The sequence below is a fragment of the Corythoichthys intestinalis genome, chromosome 1 (assembly GCF_030265065.1).
Source record: "Corythoichthys intestinalis isolate RoL2023-P3 chromosome 1, ASM3026506v1, whole genome shotgun sequence".
In the NCBI taxonomy this organism is placed as follows: Eukaryota; Metazoa; Chordata; class Actinopteri; order Syngnathiformes; family Syngnathidae; genus Corythoichthys; species Corythoichthys intestinalis.
Genome location: NC_080395.1, coordinates 10,333,066 through 10,356,205, shown reverse-complemented (window position 1 = coordinate 10,356,205; position 23,140 = coordinate 10,333,066). Strand labels below are relative to the sequence as shown.

The 23,140-nt window shown below is 38.9% G+C and overlaps 1 protein-coding gene across 1 annotated transcript; it reads left to right on the top strand.

Annotated features, from left to right (window-relative positions):
- Window positions 1-99: 99 nt before the first annotated feature.
- On the top strand, window positions 100-5,185 carry LOC130921209 (gastrula zinc finger protein XlCGF57.1-like). The gene is made up of 2 exons (XM_057844845.1): window positions 100-190; window positions 3,129-5,185. Exon 2 carries the CDS (start codon window positions 3,278-3,280, stop codon window positions 4,598-4,600), a length of 1,323 nt encoding a protein of 440 aa, XP_057700828.1. The 5' UTR covers window positions 100-190; window positions 3,129-3,277; the 3' UTR covers window positions 4,601-5,185.
- The last annotated feature ends 17,955 nt before the right edge of the window (window positions 5,186-23,140 follow it).

Sequence of the window (23,140 nt, the reverse complement as noted above, 5' to 3'; positions counted from 1 at the left end):
TGAATTGTTCTGGAGTCGACTGATCTGAAGTAATTTTGGTTCCAAATGCTTCAACATATATTGAAGTTGCAGCGCCTGAACGTTTCCACTTCCGGTTCACGTGACGCAACGCCTGCGTATCCTCGCCACACTTGCGGTTCTTTTTTGTTCCCTTCTAACCAAACGAGCTCCTTCAAATCATTCTCATCGGGTAAGTACCCACGTAAGAATTTAATGGACCAAAACGTCCAATTTCAAGGCTTAGTGGAAGTCGTTTGGCCTTATCCTTCCCAGGAATTTTTGTTTTTATTTTTTATCTTAGCTCGCTAGCCACGACACGCTAACGCATTTCGATTGCTTTGGTTTAACTCCACTTCTGATTTATAGATTTTGTTTTCAGGGGGGCTCGCTTGGTTAACTTTAGAGCGATTACATTTAATTGTCTCAAACGCTTCTCGACTTGTCTTAAAGATGCTACAAAATACTACCGACTGAAGGGTAACTGGCGTTTTCGTACTCATGTAATCTAACTGAACTAGACACAGGGTTATTGCGATAACTACATTTAACATTTGCTATATATAGAAGTCATTTAATGTTGTTAACCAACCATTAGAGATTTTAAAATTGCTCCCGTTCTTGCATCATTTCCTTTCTGTCTACTTTCGACATGTCAAAGTTTTAAAACTTTTTCATCTTTTAATGATGGATTCAAGTCAAGGTTTTGCCAATTAAGGAGTATGTAAGATTAAAAGTTACCCACCTTAGGTTTGCCACAACAGTCTTCCTGAGAAGTCTACTGCTTTAAGATGGCGGCTGTTTACTAACGCCGCCGAGTCTGTCATTTCGTATCAAGTTCTGTATACATGTGATATCTACGGTAGCATCATGTTTGAGTAGTTTGCAGCAACTGGGTGTAGTTTGTAACAGCTGTTGGCTGTAGTCGGGTATTATTGCTTTGTTTTGCAGCAGCGGCCTTCAGAGTAACAGCAAATCGCAATATAGATCCAACAATACAGCAGCATATAACAATATGTCACACTTGTAATGTTACTTTAGATTAGAACATAGGAACACTCCGAGACTCTTTCGTGGCGATGCTACACAGCAACATGGACGGTTCTTTATTATATCTACCAATCATTCTCAAAACCACACACTTACGGCTTGCGCTCATTCGCACAATAAATCAGGCATAGGTACTTTGACATGTATATTTCACTTTACGTGACACTAACGCAATACCAAACATCAGGTCAAAGTGTAGCGACGTATATTCTGTTTATCTCCGGTCACTTCCAGTTGATTTGGGGACATTTTGGGGTGACTTCCTGTTGATATCTGGTCATTTCCTGCTCTGCAGCGTGACGTAAAAATGTGGAGAATAAGATGAATAATAACAATAAGAGGAATTTTTCCATCAATTAACATGAAAATCACGACAAAAGCTAGACTCGTAGACTTTATTTTATTTATTTATTTATTTAATAGGGACAGTGCACATTGATGTACATCTAAAAAGATGTAAATATGCCAGATTGTAGCAAATATATGCTAATTTACATCTGTAGTCCCTAAACAGGTGACACAAAGATACAAAAAGAAAAGAAATAACAAAAGATTACAATAAAACAACACAATACAATACGTTACTAAGAACTTAAAAGTCAGTGATTGCAAGACTGATTTGCTTTCAACCACTGCTTGAGCTGAGTTTTGAAAGTTCGTATTGTGGGACATTGCCTGATGGCGAGTGGTAAACTGTTCCAGATTTTACATGCCTTTACAGAGAGAGAATTGTGACCGAAGGCTGTTTTTCTGATTGGAACCTCACAGTCCCCTCTTGACGAGGCCCTGGTCCCGAGACCTCTGTGAGCCCTTTTTTTAAGAAAGTCCCATCCATGTAACACCTTGTACATTAGACAGGCAGTTTTGAAAAAAATTAAATTCTCAAGGCTCAATAAGCAGTACTTTTTAAAAATGTTACACACATGGAATGACATTGGTTTTCTGGCAAAAACCTTTAACGATTTCTTGTTGAGTGATTCTATGTTACTGCATGTATTTACACCTGCCAGTTGCCAACAAGTAATGCAGTATTCAATGTGTGATAAAATCATTGAGTGTAGAAACATTCTAGTAGCCCCAAGTGTTATAAAAGATCTTATTTGATTACAATTATTCAGGTTGAATTTTACAGTGTTTCAAATGCGTTTAATATGGCTTTTAAAAGAGTGTGGAATCAAGTGTAACTCCAAGGTACTTGAATTCGGAGACAATTTGGAGTTCCTGTCCTCCCAAAAATACGCCTATCGCTATCAGTTGACGGGGCTGCTCCGTAGGTGGCCTGTTTTCAAAAACTTTAAATTAAAATATTTTCAAAACCAAAGCTGCTAGCGACCTAAAAGGCTTTAAAAAAGTTCGAAGTCGTTCCCTGATAAAATCCTGATTGTTTTTTTATACAAGTATAACAAAACTTAAAATGGCTTGTTCACCTCTTTTATCAACACCATCGTCGTTTTGGGGCTTTTTGAAGAAACTTCGGACACTCAGTTGCCTTGACATTTTTCAGAGTAAGGCCAACGACGTCATGCATCAAGAGAGACAATAGCTAATTAATATGCTCACTCGCCACCCTGTGGTCTGGGGTGTGAATTGCAACCAGTCAAAATGACGGATGGACTTCAGTTTTTTCCGTCACCGTTTTAAAAAATCGGTCAACGACGGAAAATATTCGGTTAACGCGACCCTTGCCCACGTCATTTTTAGATTCAAATATTACATAAAATAAACTAGCCGTTTACGTGCATTTTTTTTTTTTTTTTTTTTTTTTTTTTTTGCAGAAATGTGTCAATTACTAGTTATTTGTCAAAACACGGGAAGTTGGCAGAAAATGACCTGTTTGAATGTAAATTTACGCTATTGTGTATGGATACAAAATCCAACATGGCAGCCATCACAAAACAAAGAGCTTTTTAATTTGAAAATTATTGTTAATAAATGCGTACATCCCGGAATTTCTATAGATATGAACGTCAAACAGTATAGATTGGAAAATAAAATACTGGGCAGTTATCATTCATTTTACGTAAATATTTCAAGCTAAAGTTACGCTAATTTTTCCCATTCATTTCCTTTTTTTCCCACAGTGAACCACCTAAATCCGGCGTCAGAACGCAGGGTGTGTTTGAGTTTATCGCAGTGAAAGCTGTCACGACGGTCTGCCTGGCCCGGCCCTCTACGGGAAGCTGTGGCTCAATGAGTGTCCAAGCTGTCTCGTCAACTGATAGTGAAGTCAATGCAAGACTTAAGAAAAGCACATGATTTTTTTCCCCTTCCCACCCAGTGTCCCGCAGACGTCACTGAAGAAGATCGTCACCCTAAGAAACACCATTCCATCCACTTTGAACAGGAGGAGTCGTCAGAGATGTTGTGTATTAAACAGGAAGTGGAGCCATTCACCCCCTACATTAAAGAAGAAGAACAGGAAGAAAACATCACCAAGTGTACAGTGACTGTCAGTGTGAAGAGCGAAGAAGGTCCAAGCGAAGAGAACGGAGCAGCCAAACTTTCGAGCGACAGCTCATTTCAGCACCTGACAACAAAGGGAGAGGGACGATCTCAACCCGAAGCTCTCTTAGCTCCGCTTTCGGACAGCGACGACGTAACGTCACACTCTTCTGACTTTACCACTGATGAGGAGGATAATGACTTTGAACAAAATGCTTCAAAATCCTTAAACAAGTCATCATTGAAAAGAAATTCAAAAGAACGTGCAGGTGGGAAACCGTTTGCCTGCACACTTTGTGACAGAGGATTTTCTCAGAAGAATCATTTAGAAGTGCATAAGCGTTCACATACTGGAGAAAAGCCTTTTGTTTGCAATTGCTGTGGTAAAAGATTCTCCGAGAACAAAAATTTAAACAGACACGCAAAAACACATACTGGAGAGAAGCCTTTTACCTGCTCACTTTGCGATAAAAAGTTTTCTCAGAAGACTGTGTTAGAAACACACACGCGCACACACACTGGTGAAAAGCCGTTTGTCTGCACACTTTGCACCAAAAGATTTTCTCTGAAGGCTCATTTAATAACACATATGCGTACACACACTGGAGAAAAGCCTTTTGTCTGCACATGTTGTGGTCAAAGATTCGCCGAGAAGAGAAATTTAAACACACACACAAGAGCACACACTGGAGAAAAGCCTTTCGCCTGCTCCTTATGTGAGAAAAGATTTTATTTTCAGTCTCATTTGAATAGTCATATGCGTACACACAGTGGGGATAAGCCATTTGTCTGCACATGTTGTGGTAAAAGATTCACCGAGAAGAGAAAATTAAACAGACACGCAAGAACACACAATCGAGAAAAGCCTTTTGTCTGCACATTTTGTGGTAAAAGATTCGCCGAGAAGGGAAATTTAATCCAACACACAGACACACACAGCGGAGAGAAGCCTTTTGCCTGCTCACTTTGCGATAAGAGATTTTCACAGAAGACTAATAAAGAAAGGCATATGTGTACACACACCGGAGAAAAGCGTTTCGTCTGCACATGTTGTGGTAAAAGTTACACAGAGAAGAGAAATTTAAACAGACACGCAAAAACACATAGCTAGGAGCCTTTCACCAGCACGCTTTGTGAGTAAAGATTTTGTTGGAAGCATCAGGTGACAAAACATGCTCAAAAAAGATTCCGTCAAAAGGGAACTTTAAACGGACATGCAACAACACAAAATGGAGAGAAACATTTTGGCTGCTCACTTTGCTGTCAAAGATTCACTTGGAAGGGAGATTTAATTTCACACTCAAAAAGCCACATTGGGGAAAAAAAACATTGAATTTGCAGTGTTTGACAAGATATTCAAATTCCTGCCACACATTTACAGTGGAAAAAGCTTTTCAATTTTCTTATTCAGTTTGAGTCTCTTTTGAAAAAGTTATTGAAATGATTTTGCAGGTCCTGGTCTTTTTCACAACTCTCCAAGATTATTTATGTTGTTTCTTTTTAATCGAATGAATTGGGTTTTGTTGAGGTTAAATTACTTCATGTCAAGCTTAATCTTCTGTTCTAATTTATATTATGACTTCTTTCCTGCTACTTTTATTCTCGCTTTTGTGTCCTCTATTTGTTGCTTTTGTAAACTGTAAAGTGACCTTGAGAGTCTTGAAGGGCGCTTTGAAATAAAATGTATTAAACTGCTTAACAGTCCAATTTGTCCAAGGAATATTTATACTATTTATAGCTAAATTGAGTTCATTGAATGCATTGCAAGTGTCCGAATATAAAAATTGTGTAGTTTGCGAGTTCATACAGTTAAATTGTTCTCAATGAGAATATTTTAAAGGGCAACTGAAGAGCTTTTCGGATTTCGGTCTTAAGTGTTTTATTCAGTTGAATTGTATTAATTGCATCATTCGCTGCAAAGTCACATAAAAAAAAAAATAATAATAATAATTGACCGCGTAGTTTTTAAGTTATGGCCATAGCAACACCATAACAACGAGGGACGCTCCGTCCTGCCGACCGCTACCTCATGACGTAACTTCCAGGAAGCCTTGCCACCCATCTGAACACGGTATCCTCTCCATATATTGCAAACATTTTCTGGGTTTTACTCGTGGAATTCGTCATGCCATCTCGATGTGTAGCGATGAATTGCTCACGGGAAGACTCGAGACTCTAGGAGTGGTCCAAAAAAAAAACTTCTGCAAAGGTTTGGACCGTTTTTTGTGAGCATGCATACAGGTCCCCAATCGGCTCATTGTTTTCATCATTTCAGCCGCGACAGCTTTGAAAACCTACAACAATGCAACCTTGGTTTTACAAAGACGTAAGAACATTACTGGCTTTTTTTGATAAACGAGGGGGACTCTTACTGCCTGTTTGTTGAAGTGCGACATTTTTTTTGTTGTTGCTGTTGGCCTGTCATAAGTAGATAGGTTGGCTGACATGTCGTCTACTCATGTGATTTTATTACTATATCAAAAGGTTTTATGTAAATTCAAATGTCCCCAGCACCAAATAGGTCCTTGGCTCGTTGTTTTTTGGCCTGTCACAGGGTAGATATAAAGCCTATAACAACAAAACAATCCACCTGCCAGGCCCTAATGTATCAAATACATCTCAATAAAACAATAACTTGTTATACTTCAACATCAAGGTCTGCCTATTTGAAGAGGGAACAATAGCATCAAATAGATGCTGCTTTGACTGGGGCATTATTATTTGATCACCAAGAAATTATTATTAAATTAAAATTAGGATTCATCCAATATTTTAATGCTGCTGTGATTTTTTTTTTCTCCAGGAAGCCAAACATAAAAAATTAAGCGGCGGAAACCCTCAACACGATGAAAAAAGCGTTGCAAGTCAGTCGCCACCCAGTTTCCCAAAATCAAGAGAGAGTGGGTCGAGTCATATGATGACCGAAGTGATGCGGTGTCCCGCGATGACGACTGAAGAGATCCTATGAGGCCTGCCAGATGCTGAATTTCTTCCGTCTGCGACATCAGATGACGATGATTTAGGAGAAATAAATGTAGCAAATTTTGATGACATGAAATCATAAACTAGTCATATATACAGTACACATTTTTTAAAATCAAGTTACCTTCATATTTTAATGATAATCCATTATCTTTGTATAGAGAACACTTCATGCTACAGAAAAGAGTAAATACATATTTCCCACTGCCATTATCATTTTTCAATGTTGCGCTAGTCCGTTGCTATCCTAACTTTGTTTTGCTTACTAAATTTATGTTCTTTGATGTGTGCCATTGTGTGCTTGGTACAACTTAGCTCATATGTTGTGTCACAATCTGACACCGAAAGCTGATGCTGATTCAAAATAAATCTGGTATCATTTATTATTGTGGCATATTGAATATTTTTTCAGAATGTAATATAATTACAATGTATACCAATAGAATACATTAAACGGTCAACAAAATGTGTCAATGTTGTTTACAATTTATGTTTTTTTTTTTTTTTATGTAATTCATGCTCCTGCCAGTGCTTCAGCCTCCTCAAGTTTAGGCTCTCACGTCTGGGATCTCCTGAAGACACAGGCATACTCTTGGAAGGGTAATTACTTTACGGTTTACAGCAACACCTGGAAAATAAAATCGTTTTGTCATATATTTTGAAAAATCAATAACATATCATTCATTTAGCCATATTTGGGCTAGCTTTACCATATTTAGATCGGTAGGCGCTATCAGTGGCGCCTCCAGAAATTTTTCATAGGGGTGGCCAGATGGGGCCACTTAAAATCTTGGGGTGGCCAAAACTAAAAGCCATAATTTCAGGTTTTCAATATATTATTGCAGTAAAAAGGTCAGGGGAAAACTATCAGAAAGACTTAAGGACACGGTTACTGAAAAACTTTGGTGTATTGTGTAATATTTAATGTGCATAGTCCATAACTGTCCAGTCGACATTTTGAGTTCCACAACAATTCGGTTTTATTGTGTTATGTATATATTAGGCATAAGGTGTACATTTAACTAGGGCTGTCAAACGATTAAAATTTTTAATTGAGTGAATCACATCTTAAAAATGAGTTTATCGTAATTAATCGTAATTCAAACCATCTCTAAAATATGCCATATTTTGAGTTCCACAACAATTCGGTTTTATTGTGTTATGTATATATTAGGCATAAGGTGTACATTTAACTAGGGCTGTCAAACGATTAAAATTTTTAATTGAGTGAATCACATCTTAAAAATGGTTTATCGTAATTAATCGCAATTCAAACCATCTCTAAAATATGCCATGTTTTTGTGTAAATTATTGTTGGAATGGAAAGATAAGACAAAACGGATATATACATTCAACATTCTGTACATAAGTACTGTATTTGTTTATTATAACAATAAATCCACAAGATGGCATTAACATTATTAACATTCTTTCTGTGAAAGGGATCCACAGATAGAAAGACTTGTAATTCTTAAAGGATAAATGTGAGTTTGTATATTGTGACTAAATATTGCTATCTAATGTATCAGTTGAGCTTTCAGTAAATTATACTGTAGCGACTTAACTGTTCTGCCCAAATGCATGATGGGAAGTGGTGCAACCATGACTGTGTGTGGTGGCTGCAAATGCTATATCTTCTCTGCGTTGGGTACACTACAGGGTGTTAAAAAAAAGATCAACTCCTGTCATTCTTCCCACAATATTTATAGTTGCTGTGGGAGAGATGACAAAGCTTTTGCCAATTAAAAGCACGACCCAATGAATCCTTGTATCTACTCCACTCACTTGACACTGCCTCTTATATCTGTATATAAGTAAAAAGGCGCCATTGTAGGCTGTTTGCAGCAATGCGTGAATGAGTCGTACCGCGAATGCGTTAATTGCGATAAATATTTTCACGTGATCATCTAATAAAATTTATTACCGCCCGTTAACGCAATAAATTTGACAGCCCTACATTTGACAAAACAAAATAAATGCATTCATTTGGGATGAAATGCATAACTGATGCTACAACAATCTAACGATACACTGGCAAGCGGGGTGGCCAGTAGGGTGGCCAACCAATTTATAGGGGTGGCCGTGGCCACCCCCTGGTGGCGCCACTGGGAGCTATCCCATTACCTAAAATCCAGTTTTAGCTATGTAGCGAGCATGGAAAAATATACAACCATGTAATCGCATTCTCTCTAATAAAAAAAAAATCACAATGCTGGATTTAGGCTTACCATTCACTCTCCCGTTCGTGAAGTGTCGAGCTGTCAAATGGCGTCATGACGCCATCTGCTGTGTCAAGTAAATCGCCGTCATCTGACGCCTCAGGTTCAAACATGTAGGGATTAATTGTAGTTCATCTTTCCTGGGAGCCTTTGCCATCGGTAGCGTCACGAAAGAGCGATCCTGAATGGTTACCTTTGGTGGAAATATCACTGACATCGTTGATGCTGCTATGCTAGCTGTGGATAGTCTTCTGTGTTGCGTCGGGGAATCTACGTCACACTTCTGGGTTTGCGAAGGGACCATTAACGGAGTGCAAAAAAACTAAAGAAAAAAAACAACGCAAATTATCCTTACAATTACGTGTTGATAATGTCATGGTTGTTTTGACGAACTCGTCCAAAGTTTATATTCGTAAAATTACACCAAAATCCGAAAAGGTCTTCAGTTGCCCTTTAAAATATATGTGTGGTATATTTCCTTGAGGACACAAATGGCTGATAAATCCAAGAGCAATATATATCAATAATAGGCCTGTTATTATTTGAAAAACGTTGATGCTGCGCTTCCCTTTGTTTATTGTTTGTTCAGTTTCCAACCTTTATTTTAATGAGTTCAGGGAAGACGTCTTTATTAGTCTTGTGCATTGTGTTCCACTCATTATAGAATTTATTTATTTATTTTAAATTACTATTAATTTTTTCCCCTTACATCCTCTATTGTGAACACATTTTTAGAGCTCTTCTCTATTTCGATTTTTAAAAAAAAAAACAGTTAAGAGTGTCACTTGGGGACATAGCCAATGTGTTGTCTGTTCGCATTATTAATTTAGTTTAGTTTTTTTTTTTTTTTTTAACCATTGTACTGATTTATCAATTCATCTACAGCATATAATTAAAAAAAAAAAACCCAACACTTTTTTCCAGAAAATTTGAAGCAGTTATATATTTCATGTATTAAAGTCAAGTGACACAACCTGCTTTGAGTTGAGGCGTCTTCAAACAGCGACCTCTTCTGGCTTTTCTTTGCGCTTGGATGTAATTTTCTCTTGCACTCTTTTTTTTCGTATTTTCTGAATAATAAGGGTTCAAGGCAAGTCATTGATAGTTATGACCGAAATTTGGATTCGTTTACCGTATTTATCTAATATTTTTGGATTCGAGTGATTTAATTTAGTTTTGGTTCCAAACGCTTCAACAGATTACACTGACGTTTCAGCGTCTGAACGTTTCTACTTCCGGTTCTCTCGGTGCGACTTCCGTGTAGTCTTGCAACACTTGCAGTTCCCTCGTGTTGCCTTCTCTTGACCAAACGAGCTCCTCTTCTAAACATTTTCATCGGGTAAGTACCCTAGAAAGAATTCAATGGACTAAAACGTATTATCTTAAGGCTTAGTGTAAGTCGTTTGGCTTTATGTAATAGGTTCCCAGGCTTGCAAAGCTTTTTAGTTTTTTTTAGCTTAGCTCGCTAGCCAAGACGCTAACGCATTTCTGATTCATAGATTTTGTTTTCACGGGGCTCGCTCGGTTAACATTAGAGTGATTACATTTAATTGTACACTTCTCAACTTGTCTTAAAGATGCTTCAAAATACTGAGTGAAGGCTAATCGTGGCGTTTTCGTACTCTTGTAATCTAACTTTAGATCAGAGCATAGGACTCTGCGAGTTTTTCCTGGCGTTGCTCCACAACAGCGACGACGGTTCTTTATTATGTATGGAATTCATTGTCAAGGCTCAAACACACTAGAAACGTGAACGTCGCGTCAACGATCCCGCCGCGATAACGCACCAGTGACGCTCGGCGTCAATTTCCATAGGAAGCGTTTCACGAGCAGCGCGTCTGTGGAGCGGCTCGATCGGTTCACGCGAGGATTGCAAGATCGCGCGAGAATAGCTGGTATTTAAAGGTAATAAAACAACACTTTGCCTTTCAGACCCCGCGTATTGGCCAGCTTTCTTTTTTTAAGGAGAAAAAAGAGGTCATGTGCTAAAGCAAAAAGCAATCCCAATGACAAAGATTTTAACATGTATTTTACAAATTAAATGCCTCAATCATTTTTTTTCTTATGAACATTTTCTAAGCTTTATTGATGTTGTTTCTCAAGTTAAAGCACCACGGAGAAATCAATCAATTTAATTGTGTTGCAGGATTTGTGTATTATTCGTATTAATTACCGGTGTTTTAGCTCATTTCATTTTTTAAAATTTATATAGTAAATTACGATTGCACATTATTTTGAAAATCGGCGGGATCCACCGTATTTTTACACAAGTGACTTCCGGCCTGCCCGATCCTACCTAGTAGTATAGACCCTACTCCCGTGACGTCACAGCCACGCCCCCGCGCCATGTTGTCCGTCTACTCGTCATGTTAAAGCATTACCGCTTCGTAAATTTCTCCTATTATGGCGTGTTTTTCTGCTCGTTAACATTAATAATCAAAATGGTGAAGGCGTGTGTGGCAGCCGGTTGCAATAACAGAGAAGATAGACGGAGAGACTTGAAGTTTTACCGTATTCCGAGAGACCCGGAGAGGAGAGCGAGATTGACTGCTGCAATTCGACGAGAAAACTGGGCTCCAAACGACTACCACAGATTATGTAATAGTCATTTTATATCTGGTAAGATACATTTAATATATATTTAGAGGGTTTTGGGCTGACAACCACAATTAAGATCATTGCTAGGCCAATCGCCGACAACATACACGTATGTATGTAGTGAGAGTGCTATCGCTAAACCATATAAACATTAAAAGCCCTAGCTCCATTGACAAATGACATGAAATACATTAGACTTGACAGTGGATGTTAGCAAGAACAAAAGATTATGAATAGAAAATTTCGTAACTCACCTTCCCGAGCACAAGATAGATTCCTGCCGAATTTTCGTGGACGAGGACCTGTTTCACCCAACCAGCAATTAAGTATTTATAAGCCTCCAAGCTCTTAAAGTTTTTGAAACTTTCGTGAGAATAGGCTGATTTTGTGTGGACAAGATAGTTGCAAATATCAGGGTAGCAGATGTCAGGCAGAGACGGCGAAGACAGCGGGTCGAAAAACATCGATTTAGGCATCAAATATGGATCTGGCGAATGGATAAACTGAAGTTCTCCCACATAACGCCTTTTATGCAACGCATCCAATAAGTTTACAGCGTCAGATAACACCGGGGCTTCCATTAATTGCTCTATAACTGGCACGACTAATTGAAAACAATGAGAATAGGTCTAAAAAATACAATATGGCGGCCGGATACAGCGACACATCATTTTGTGACATAGGTGAGTAGGGTCTATTGACGCAGGGGGGCCGCGTCTCGCGTCAAAAAACAAACTCTGCTGTTCTTTTCGCGCGCGACGTGTTGAGCGCTTCTGGGACGCGGCCGCACTGCGACTGGTGTGCATTGGCTGATTGACTTAACGGCCGCTTTTCACTGCGTTATCGCGGATCGTTGATGCGACGTTCACGTTGCTGGAGTGTTTGAGCCTTCACAATCACACACATCCCGGCGTGCGCGCTATATTCGCTGACACGTCTGTGACGTTCGAGGCCTCGTCTGCAGTGGTCACGTGATTTTGTGTGAACACACGATGGTTGGTAACAAGAAACTAACCTGTTTATTCAGTGACAAACACAAAAGATTTTAAATAACAAACAGAAATGGCATAGTCAGTCAGTAAAACGTGCAAATAACATTGTAAACTGTCAGTGGAAAATCCCACAAATCCCCCAAGCTATTAGATGCTTTTAATGTTTCTTGCACTAGTTACAAAAATTGTATAAAAAGCCTCTCAGGTTTAAATAAACGACTATTTCAGTTTCAAGTCAACATTTTAAAACGGTAAATGAACTACTCAAGTCCCCATTCTGTATCAGCAGCTTTAAACTACATTCAATTAATTTAATTTTGCGAATCAACTGTTAAAGTTGTTAAAATTGCTCCCGTTATGCCATAATTTCCCTTCTGTCTACTTTTGACATGTGAAAGTTTTAAAACTGTTTTGAAGATAGATTCAAGTCAAGATTTTGCTGATTTAGGAGTATTTTAGATAAAAAGTTAATTAGGTCGCTTGGAAGGTTCATTACAACAGCCTACAAGGGAAGTCTCCTGCTTTAAGATGGCGGCTGTTTACTAACGCATCTAGTTTTCAATGCATGTGTTGCTCACGCTGTCGAGTCTGTCATTGTGCATCTAGTTCTACATACATATGATCTCTATTAGACAAGCATGTTTACTCTCGGGACGCAATGCAGTCCGTTTCTCATTGCGTCCCGAAGACCTCGCTGTGTATTAGTTTCGCTTTACTTGACATATTTCAATAATCGGAATTTTGATGGTTGTGAATCCTTCTCGAATCTTCCACGGCAGAATCGCTCAAGGATGTAATGACGTCTGGGCATGTTGTACCGTGGCTCTAATGCTGCATTCCAGAAAAGTGGGATGTCAGACTTTTCCGACCTCCGACTAGGAAAATATCATTGGAACACCACTCGAACTGGGAGGTCCAAGTCGCGAAGTCGGAGAAAAAATAACTACCCCGACTTCCAAGTTGTTTCAATCTGACGTCACTGGACAAAATGGCGCTCAAGAACACGAATGATAACACAATATTGAAGTAAATCAAGTTTATTTGAGACGCCATGTTTTTTTTTCCTCATATAGTGAATTATCTTTGTTGTGCTATGTTTTTATGTTGACAGTCACCAAAGGATGTAACTAAAAAAAGGCAGTTTACAGTGTGGGCTATAACGCAGCCGTAGTTTTTCCTCTACTATTTGATCGCTTATAGGAAGGCAGGTTCGCTGGAGGTCAAAATGTCTTTGGATGGCCAAAATAAAAAAGCACCTCGTCGCGATCAGCCATCTTTGTTGTTTACATTTGCTTGGAACGCTTTGAGGTCGGAACTGGTACCATCCGAGTGGGATAAATCCGACTTCCCACTTCTCTGAAATGCAGCATATTGTGTTGGATGGTGCGTCTTTACTCACGAGAGATAATGGCTCGTCACCCAGAATGCATTCTTGATTCTTCTTGCCATGAATTCTTGCAATGACTCTTGTTATTCCCCGGGCTTTGGGACTGTCGATTGCCAGTTTGTCACGCATAGCAAAAGTTTCTGCCAGTGTTAGTTGCGTAGGACCTTTCTTTTTGTCTTCGGTTTTCTTAACATACTCCTTATATTGTTTGTGGTGGTATGTCGCTAAATGCTTGATTAGGTTGGTTGCATTAAAACTTCTCACAGCTTTACCACCACGCTTGACTTTGTGGCATATGTTGCACTCTGCCTCTTCGTCTTTGTCGTCCTTTAAGGTGAAATGATCCCACACAGCTGACATTTTTACCGATAAAGTCTCTCGGTAAATTGGGAGACGGTAATGTAGTGTGTTGAAGGTGTGTCGTAAAATGCGGACCGGATTTTAGGGAAACCGAAGCAAAAACTGGAATGGATTATGTAAATCGGTGCGCTGGAAAACCCGGACTGGACTTTCGAGAGAAAAAAACTGGATTGGAATTTTTCCGTGTCGGGCGATTTGGCACCGATGCACATTTTTTTGCCCATATTGGACATCTCTACTGTGAAAACAGTAGGCATTGCTTCTAGTGGCCTCTGGAACAGTTTCAAAATCTGTAAGGATTTAGAAATAAAGCTGAAATCAATATAAATGCAAACATAATCATTTCCCAGATAACAAACTGTTAACATGTTGTACAAGGAAATAAACTCATGAACCAAATCATGTTAGCTATGACCTGTTTCACGGATTGATGGTTTGATGCTGAAAAATGTTTCACAAGTACCAAATGCACATGCCATTACAATACAGGCCATTTAATAATTATAAAGGAGCCTTGTATTTGTGTGTGTGCGTGTGCGTGTGGGGGTGTGTGTGCGCGTGCGTTTTTGAGTACAATAAAAAATAATAGGGCTGCAGCTATCGAATATTTTAGTAATTGCGTAATCGACTGAAAACTATCGATTAATCGAGTAATCGGATAAAACAAATATATTTTTAGGTGAAGAGCAATTAAAAATGTACATGAGAAAACAAGACATTTCATCTAATCTTGAACCGTTTTCAGTCAATGTCTTTATTTTCTATGTATATTGTTGAAAACAGCCAACACTTGCATCTCAGATGTAACTAGAATTTAAAAAAAAGACAAATTCACTGCTTTCACTCAAAAACCTTTAGATCTTATTTAAAAAAAAAATATATACATATATATATACATATACCTAAAAATGCCATTACGCTTGATAACACACATCACTTAAACGTGTTTCAATTGAATTTCTATTTGTGTCAAGCCATTTTAAAGTTCTAGTTTAGTTTTACGCTACTCTAAACTGTAAGTCCTGATAGGATTTTGAGTTTTTGCAGTGTTCAAAATAAATGTATGATACAGGCTGTATTGGAGCACACTAGGGACCAGTGCTACTTGGTGTTTTATCCAGCAATGACTACTAAGCTAAAATTGATAGTTAGCATTGTTGAGTTTTTATTTTACACCCTCATTACTCCACAAAGCTATGTTATGTTAAAGCCTGTATGTAAGACACGTTAGCCACGCATCGAAAGTGGTCATAATTAATAGAAACCTAGCCCTCCGCAGGGCTAACGTTACGTGAGCTAGTGACTCAGACAGTAACTTTAATCTTTATTTATTAGCGCTTAGCGCTCTTTATTAGCACTTAGCACTCTACTGCTTTAAGATGGCGGCTGTTTATTAACGCTGCCCAGACGCGGCTGAGTCTGTCGTTTCACATCAAGTTCAACATACATGTGATCTCTATGAGACTCATCAGATGCTACCTGCTACCAACTTAACATCATGCGGGCTAGTTTTTAGCAACGTCAACATAGTTTGGAGCGGCTGTCGGCTGCAGAAATGTTTTTTATATTTTTTTTATTGCTTCTTCCTCTACGCACGTGACGTCAGCGCGTTGTCCCGCATTAAAAGTAGTCCGAGCGAAACGTGATGCTTAGAGCTGTCAAAATAAAGGATTACTTGAGGTGAATAAAATTACTCGGATAGTTTTTAAACTCGAGTTACTCGAGTTGCTCGAGTATTCGTTTCAGCTCTAAAAAATAATGCTGAACTTTTGCCTATACTATGCCTTAATCACCTGTTTCGTTGTCCACTTCTCCCCAACTGGTGAAGACCCTTTCATTTCTGTCCTGAGGAAGTTGCGGGCCACCTCAAATTCGGAGTTCAAAACAGGTGTCTTGGTGAGGTCAAGCAAAGGCTTCATCTTGTTGTTATCCAAGAATGTGGCTTTCACATGATCTAGGGCATTGAGTGCCTCTATGAGGTCACAATTGTGTCCCAAAGCGACTTTTCATTTCCCCACATACTGAGTCAATGCGTAGCTCTGTTTCGTCATTACGATCCACAGGTGTGTTGATTTCTTCAACAACATATTCAGCAAGGGAAAAGTTCTGTGACCGTCTCCTCTTTGCTGGCCTTGTTTTGAAGTTACAGTGTACAGTTTGTTGTTGTCGTCGGTACCACTGCTCGGTTCTGCTCCTTGCGCTCCCTAGCTGCTGCAGCTAACCCTCCTAGCATGAGTGCTGACTTCAATTCTCAGCTCATCAGTGCTTGTAGGAGGAGGTGGCAGCGCTATCCCTTCATGCCGACTTTCGGCCGCGTCTTTTTCATGGATGGAGTTTGCCTTTAGTTTCTTGAAAAACGAACGGATGTCCATTGCATTTTGAATTAGTAACGGAGGAACCGCTGAACCGCCATTTCTGTGACCAAAGCAGTCGCAGTACCCAATGGCAGGCTACTCGGCCGGATCGGCCCGCCCTCCTTATCTGTGATTGGCTAGAAATTGCCTTCATTTGCTGCTCAGGTTGAATTGATTGAATTGAATGACGGCAGCTCAAGATAGGATGAATAGAGGGTTCGTCCTCTCCATGCGTGTATGTTTTTGTGGAAGATTAGGGGAAAAAAATACACACTACAATCTAATCGAGCTAGGGCGGGCACAGCAGTCTCTCAGGGCGGGCACGGCCCCCTAATGCTTGCCCATGCTGCCGGGTCTGATTGGTAGGTTGCTGTTCTATAATGGTGAGGAAAGTTGTTTCATGGACCAAGAGAACAAAAGTCTCCTCTCCTGTTGCACCAAATTTTTTATATGCTGACAAAGCATAATACCTGTTGGGTTTATGTTTGTTTTAGATTAGTACTCATTGTTCAGGGGAACACATCGTCAATGATATTGACTGATTGATTGTGATTGACTCAAATGATATTTATTTTTAAAAAATAATATGGACAGTCAAAACTGTTCTTGTCTTTGTTTTTTTCATTATAATAATGTTCACGTCATCATGAAAATTCTGGTCCGGTCAAAAGCAAATCTATGCTGAATCAACCACCAGTATTTTTGACCTACAGTTGTTCAAAAACTCAGGTGAATATACATTGAAAAATTAAACATATATTATCGTTTATCGTATCGGTATCGGCCTTGAGGAACAGGAAGTTATCGATATCGGTATCGGTTTTGAAAAATAGCTATCGTGCACCCCTAGTGTGCAGGGCGATCAATGGCATCGACTTATTTGGGCACCAGTGTAATGTCAAAGGACTGTAACGGTGTATGTATGGTCATAAATCACAACCACACAGGTTTTGAAGCTGTTGAAAATGAATGGGAAATTTGCACGTACATGCCTGTCAATGGCAGCGACTTACTTGGGCGCCAGTTGAATGTCAGTGAGCTGCAATAGTAAGTGTATGGCACGTGCAGAGGGGGGGCGGAGGGTGCTTGAGCACCTGCCCCTACATGTCCGAAGTGTCCCTTTTGTCTCGGCTTTTTTTTTGTGTGAGTACCACGTAATTTTCGGACTATAAGCTGCTACTGTTTTATTTATTTTATTTATTCATTTTAAATCATGTGGCTTATAGTCCAGTGCAGCTTATTTGTTGATTTATTTGGGTTAATAGGTAACACTTCACAGCGGCGTCATAAGACTGTCATGATTATGACATGACGCTATCATGGGCATTACTGAATGCTTGTGTCATTAAGTGTCATCCAGCAAATTGTGTCACTAACTCCATTTATGTCCAGATTGGATCTTTTATATCCATTCAAAAGTGAAATAATTTGCCGGATAACACTAAATGACGTCTGTTATAAACATTCATTAATGCTCATGACAGTTTCATGTCATAATTAGGATTGTCTAATGACAGTCTATGGCACCCCTGTCAAATAAAGTGTTACCAAATACTATAACTAGCAGTTAATGAAACAAGCGGAACAGTAACTGAAAAAATAATTACCACAGAACATGAATTTTGATTGTTATTTACGTCTATAGCGCTGCAATGCATGCTAGGAGGCATGTGGGAAACCAACAGTGTTGACAGCAGATGGCAGCAGCGGTTGACTGTCTACCCCAAGGGAGCAGTGATGGCCATACGAAGCGTCTTGAGGCAATAAAGCTTTGCAGCCAATTGGTTCAAAGCTTCATGGTGGTTCATTTGGTCTTACGACATATTATGTTGCCGCTGTCAAATAGTGTTACCGGTTAATATCTTTTGGTGTAAATATCCCATAATACACTGAGGACAGCTGCGGCTTATAGTCCAGTGCAGATCATCTATGAAAAAATGCAGTTTTCGTGCCAAATTTGGTGGGTGGCGGCTTGTAGTCAGGTGCGCCTTATAGTGCGAAAATTATGGTATGTGTGCTGCCCCGACCGTGCAGGTACGCCACCAAGTACTTTACTTTAACACCGAAAACACTTTAAAAAAGGGCTCTGATGCGTGATGTAAAAACGTGGACAATAAGAAGAAAAACTGAGTTGAGAATTTTCCCATCAGTTAACATGAAAATCACCGCAACAGCTTGACTTTACCAAATCACATGATTTTTTTGTCTTCCCACCTAGTGTCCTTCAGACGTCACTGAAAAACATATTCACCCTGAGAAACACGATCCCCCACACTTTAAACAGGAGTTGGAGTCGGAGATGGTGTACATCAAACAGGAAATGAAGCCAGACACCCGCTACATTAAAGAAGAAGAACAGGAACATAAAATCATTCCATTGACAGTTGGTGTGAAGAGTGAAGAAGGTGAAGTTCGAAGCGAAGAGAGTGAAGCAGCGAAATCTTCGAGCAACAGCTCATTTCAGGTCCTGACAATAAAAGGAGAAGGACGATCACAACCGGACGGGCTCCTAGCTCCGCTTTCTGACAGTGACAACATAACGTCACACTCTTCTGACACTAATGAGGAGGAAGATGACTTTGAGCAAAATGCTTTAAAATCCTTAAACAGGTCATCATTGAAAAGAGCAAAAGAATGTGCGGGTGGGAAACAGTTTGCCTGCACATTTTGCGACAAAGGATTTTCTCGGAAGGGTATGTTAGAAAGACACTCGCGTACACACACTGGAGAAAAGCCTGTTATCTGCACACTTTGCAACAAAGGATTTTCTGGAAAGGGTATGTTAGAAAGACACTCGCGTACACACACTGGAGAAAAGCCTGTTTGCACACTTTGCAACAAAGGATTTCCTGGGAAGGCTATGTTAGAAAGACACATACGTACACACACTGGAGAGAAACCTTTTGTCTGCACACTTTGCAACAGAAGATTTTCTCAGAAGTCTCATTTAAAAACACATACGCGTAGGCATGTGCCTGTATGAGATTATGGATGTATGTTTTTTTTTTTTTTTTTTTTTTTTTTCCCATTGAACAGGATTTTTTTAAAAATAACAAATATTTTATATAAAATTAAAATAAATAGAACCTAGACTACCCACAGCCACAGCTCAAGTTGCTCAATATTAGAGTAATAACAAAATAATTGCTATAAAAAAGTAAAAACACTTCTAAATAAAATTAAATATATATACTGTATGACCATTTTTTGAGGGGGGGGGAAGCTCAAGTGAAGTTTTGCCATTTTCAGCCACTGTGTCAACTCTAGTCTACATGATGCCATGCCTTTGTGTTAAAAAGAAAGAATTCATAAGTTAATAAGTTAGTTAAAAATGTATAAGTTAGTTTAATAAATTAGTTAAAATGTAAATATTGTTGAGGAAAGGTTTCATCTAAAAAAAAAAAGTGAGGAGTGAGACTTCTTTTCTCAATTTGCGATCTTTGACGCGATCCTTTTTCTTTCCCCCCTTCATTCAAGCTTGTTTCTCACTCAGCGGCTGTGAGACATAAAACCTAGACGAAGCTGCTCTCCCAGCTTAGCCTAGGCCAGTGCTTCTCAATTATTTTCTGTCACGCCCCCCAAGGAAGACGTAAATGTTTCGCGCCCCCCCAAACTCTCTGCCGCCACTGTAAATAGTATCATTTGTCTATAAAATTACTATTATAAATACGCATCTGCCTAACATTGTGTCCTTTTTTTTCTAATAAAGAAAAAAAGTAACATAGATCAACTTATAATAAAGTATAACTTTATTAACATTGTTTTGTTTGTAACAGAGAAGACTTGACGTGCATCAATTTGCCTGAATTAAAAAAAAAAAAAAAATTTCACATCCAAACTAAAAAATACACTCAAGGTACATTTTTGACCATTTGATACAGAAAAATAAAATGTAATAAAATCAGTAAATAATACCAAATTAAAATTGATTAGAAACATTCACTCATGAGGACAATGTGCCAAAAAATTTGACCGAAAAAACAAATCTGAATAAAAGGGGGAAAAAAGTGTCCTGGGACAGGACAGTTTTTATTTTTGCTGCTCACAGTATTTACCTCCTTTGCAATGGTGTGGAGTTATTTTGCAATTAGCATGCTAACAATGCTCACTGGCTTACTGATATAACACTGACAAAGCAGGACGATTGTTGGCAATATTCGGCACGTTTTCACTGAAAAAATCAAGCGGCTTAACAATGAGATTGGGGTCTAATGTCTTTAAGTGGCGTCTTAATTGATTTGGCTTCTTGCTGTCTGCTATAATTATTTTTAGACACAGTAAACAGTGGTCTTTCATCATCACCCACTGTATTAAAAGTCAAAGCTAAAAGGCAAAAGGCACGAAAAAAAGCGCACTCACGGCGGCCGAGGTAGAACCGTCGTGACGATCCCAAGCCGAAAATGGCACTTCTCGGGCGGCGACGTGAGAACCGGACAAGACAGTGGGTCGCTGCGTGAGTGAGTCCGGTCGGAAAACGGCTTTCGAAAACGGCGGTGGCACACTGCTCTTCATATCTGTTGTCTGTGTGTGCTGAGTGCTCTTCCTTAGTTCAAAAATACTGCGCGCACTCTGAAAATGAGAGCGCCACTGCCACCTACTGAGTGGATGTGCAAGTACACTTTATTCCAGTACGGCAAAAAAAAAAAAAAAAAACATGTTCCCCGAGGTCACATGCGCCCCCCCTGGCATTGCTCTGCGCCCCCCCAGGGGGGCGCGCCCCACTATTTGAGAAGTACTGGCCTAGGCTAACATTCGTCTTTGCAAGTTTTAGTTAGTTTGTATATTGAATTTGAAAGGAAAATGTGTGTTTTGTTTTTGGCAAACTTTTTAATGGTGCAACTGCTATCCTGTTGAACCTAATCACAGGTGGAAAAATACAATTGTAAAATGTTTTAAATGTATTCATTTGTATATTTCACCACGATTTGAGAGCTCAATAAATTGAAGAAAAGTACGCTTTGTGTTTGGAGGGTTTGTTTTTGGGTTTGCTGGCTGTTTAGCAGAATAGCGTCACTGACACTCACGGCAGCAAACGGGAAGGGTGAGTGAGCGCTGCCGCACCAAGCCACTTCGGCTGCATTTTGGCACATGAAAAATAGCGAATACCGTACTAAAGTATGACGGAAATTTTTAGTGGTTTTGAAACCGCGACGTTTTCACACCACGGTAAACCGGTAACCGGCACATGTCTACATACGCGTACACACACGGGAGAAAAGCCTTTTGTCTGCACATGTTGTGGTAAAAGGTTCGCCGAAAAGGGACATTTAAACCAACACGCAATCACACACTGGAGAAAAGCCTTTTGACTGTGCACTTTGCAACAAAAGATTTTCTCTGAAGACTAATAAAGAAAAGCATATGCGTACACACACTGGAGAAAAGCCTTTTGTCTGCACAATTTGTGATAAAAGATAAACCAAGAAGGGAAATTTAAACCAACACACAATCACACACAGTGGAAAGACTTTTGCCTCCTCCTTATGTGAGAAAAGATTTAACTGTCAGTCTGTTGACAAGACACATGCATACACACTCTGGAGAAAGACCCTTTGTTTGCACACTATGTGACAAAAGATTCACCGAGAAGCGATATTTAAACAGACACGCAGGAACACACACCGGAAAGAAACATTTTGGCTGCTTGCTTTGTGATAAACGATTCGCTTTTAAGAGAGATTTAATGTGGCACGCAAGAAGCCACACTGAGGAAAAACCTTTGAATTGCAGTGTGTAACAAAAATATTCAAATTCTTGCCACACATTTAGAGTGGAAAAAGCTTTTCAATTTTCTTATTCAGTTTGAGGCTCTATTGAAAAAGTTATTGAAATGATTTTGCAGGTCCTGGTCTTTTTCACAACTATCCAAGATTCTTGATTTTGTTTCTTTTTAATCGAATGAATTGGGTTTAGTTGAGGTTAGGTGACTTCATGTCAAGCTTAATCTTCTGTTCTAATTTACATTATGACTTCTTTCCTGCTACTTTTATTCTAGCTTTTGTCTCCTCTATTTTTTGCTTTTGTAAACTGTAAAGTGACCTCGAGAGTCTTGAAAGGCGCTTTGAAATAAAATGTAGTAAACTGCTTAACAGTCCAATTTGTCCATGAAATATTTATACTATTTATAGCTTAATTAAGTTCATTGAATGAATTGCAAGTGTCCAAATATAAAAATTGTGTAGTTTGCGAGTTCATACAGTTAAAGTGGTCTCAATGAGAATATTTTAAAATATCTTTATGGTATATTTCCTTTAGGACACAAATGGCTGATAAATCCAAGAGCAATTTATATCAATAATAGGCCTGTGTTATTATTTGAAAAACTTTGATGCTGCGCTTCCCTTTGTTTATTGTCTGTTCAGTTTACAACCTTTATTTCAATGATTTCAGGGAAGACGTCTTTACTAGTCTTGTGCATTGTGTTCCAGTCATTATAGATTTTTTTTTTAATTATTATTTTTTTGTCATACATCCTCTATCTATATATTCTCTATTTTGATATTTTAAAAAAAAAAAAACAGTTAAGAGTGTCACTTGGGAACATAGCCAATGTGTTGACTGTTTGTATTATTAATTTAGTTTGTTTTTTCTTTTACCATTGTACTAATTTATCAATTCATTTACAGCATATAATTGGAAAAAAAAAAAAAAAAAACACTTTTTTTTCCAGAAAATATTGAAGCAGTTATATGTTTCATGTATTAAAGTCAAGTGACACAACCTGCTTTGAGTTGAGGCGTCTTCCAATAGCGACCTCTA

Excerpts from the sequence above, each read along its gene's own strand:
- LOC130921209 (XM_057844845.1), top strand. The coding sequence starts at position 3,278 with ATGCAAGACTTAAGAAAAGCACATGATTTTTTTCCCCTTCCCACCCAG.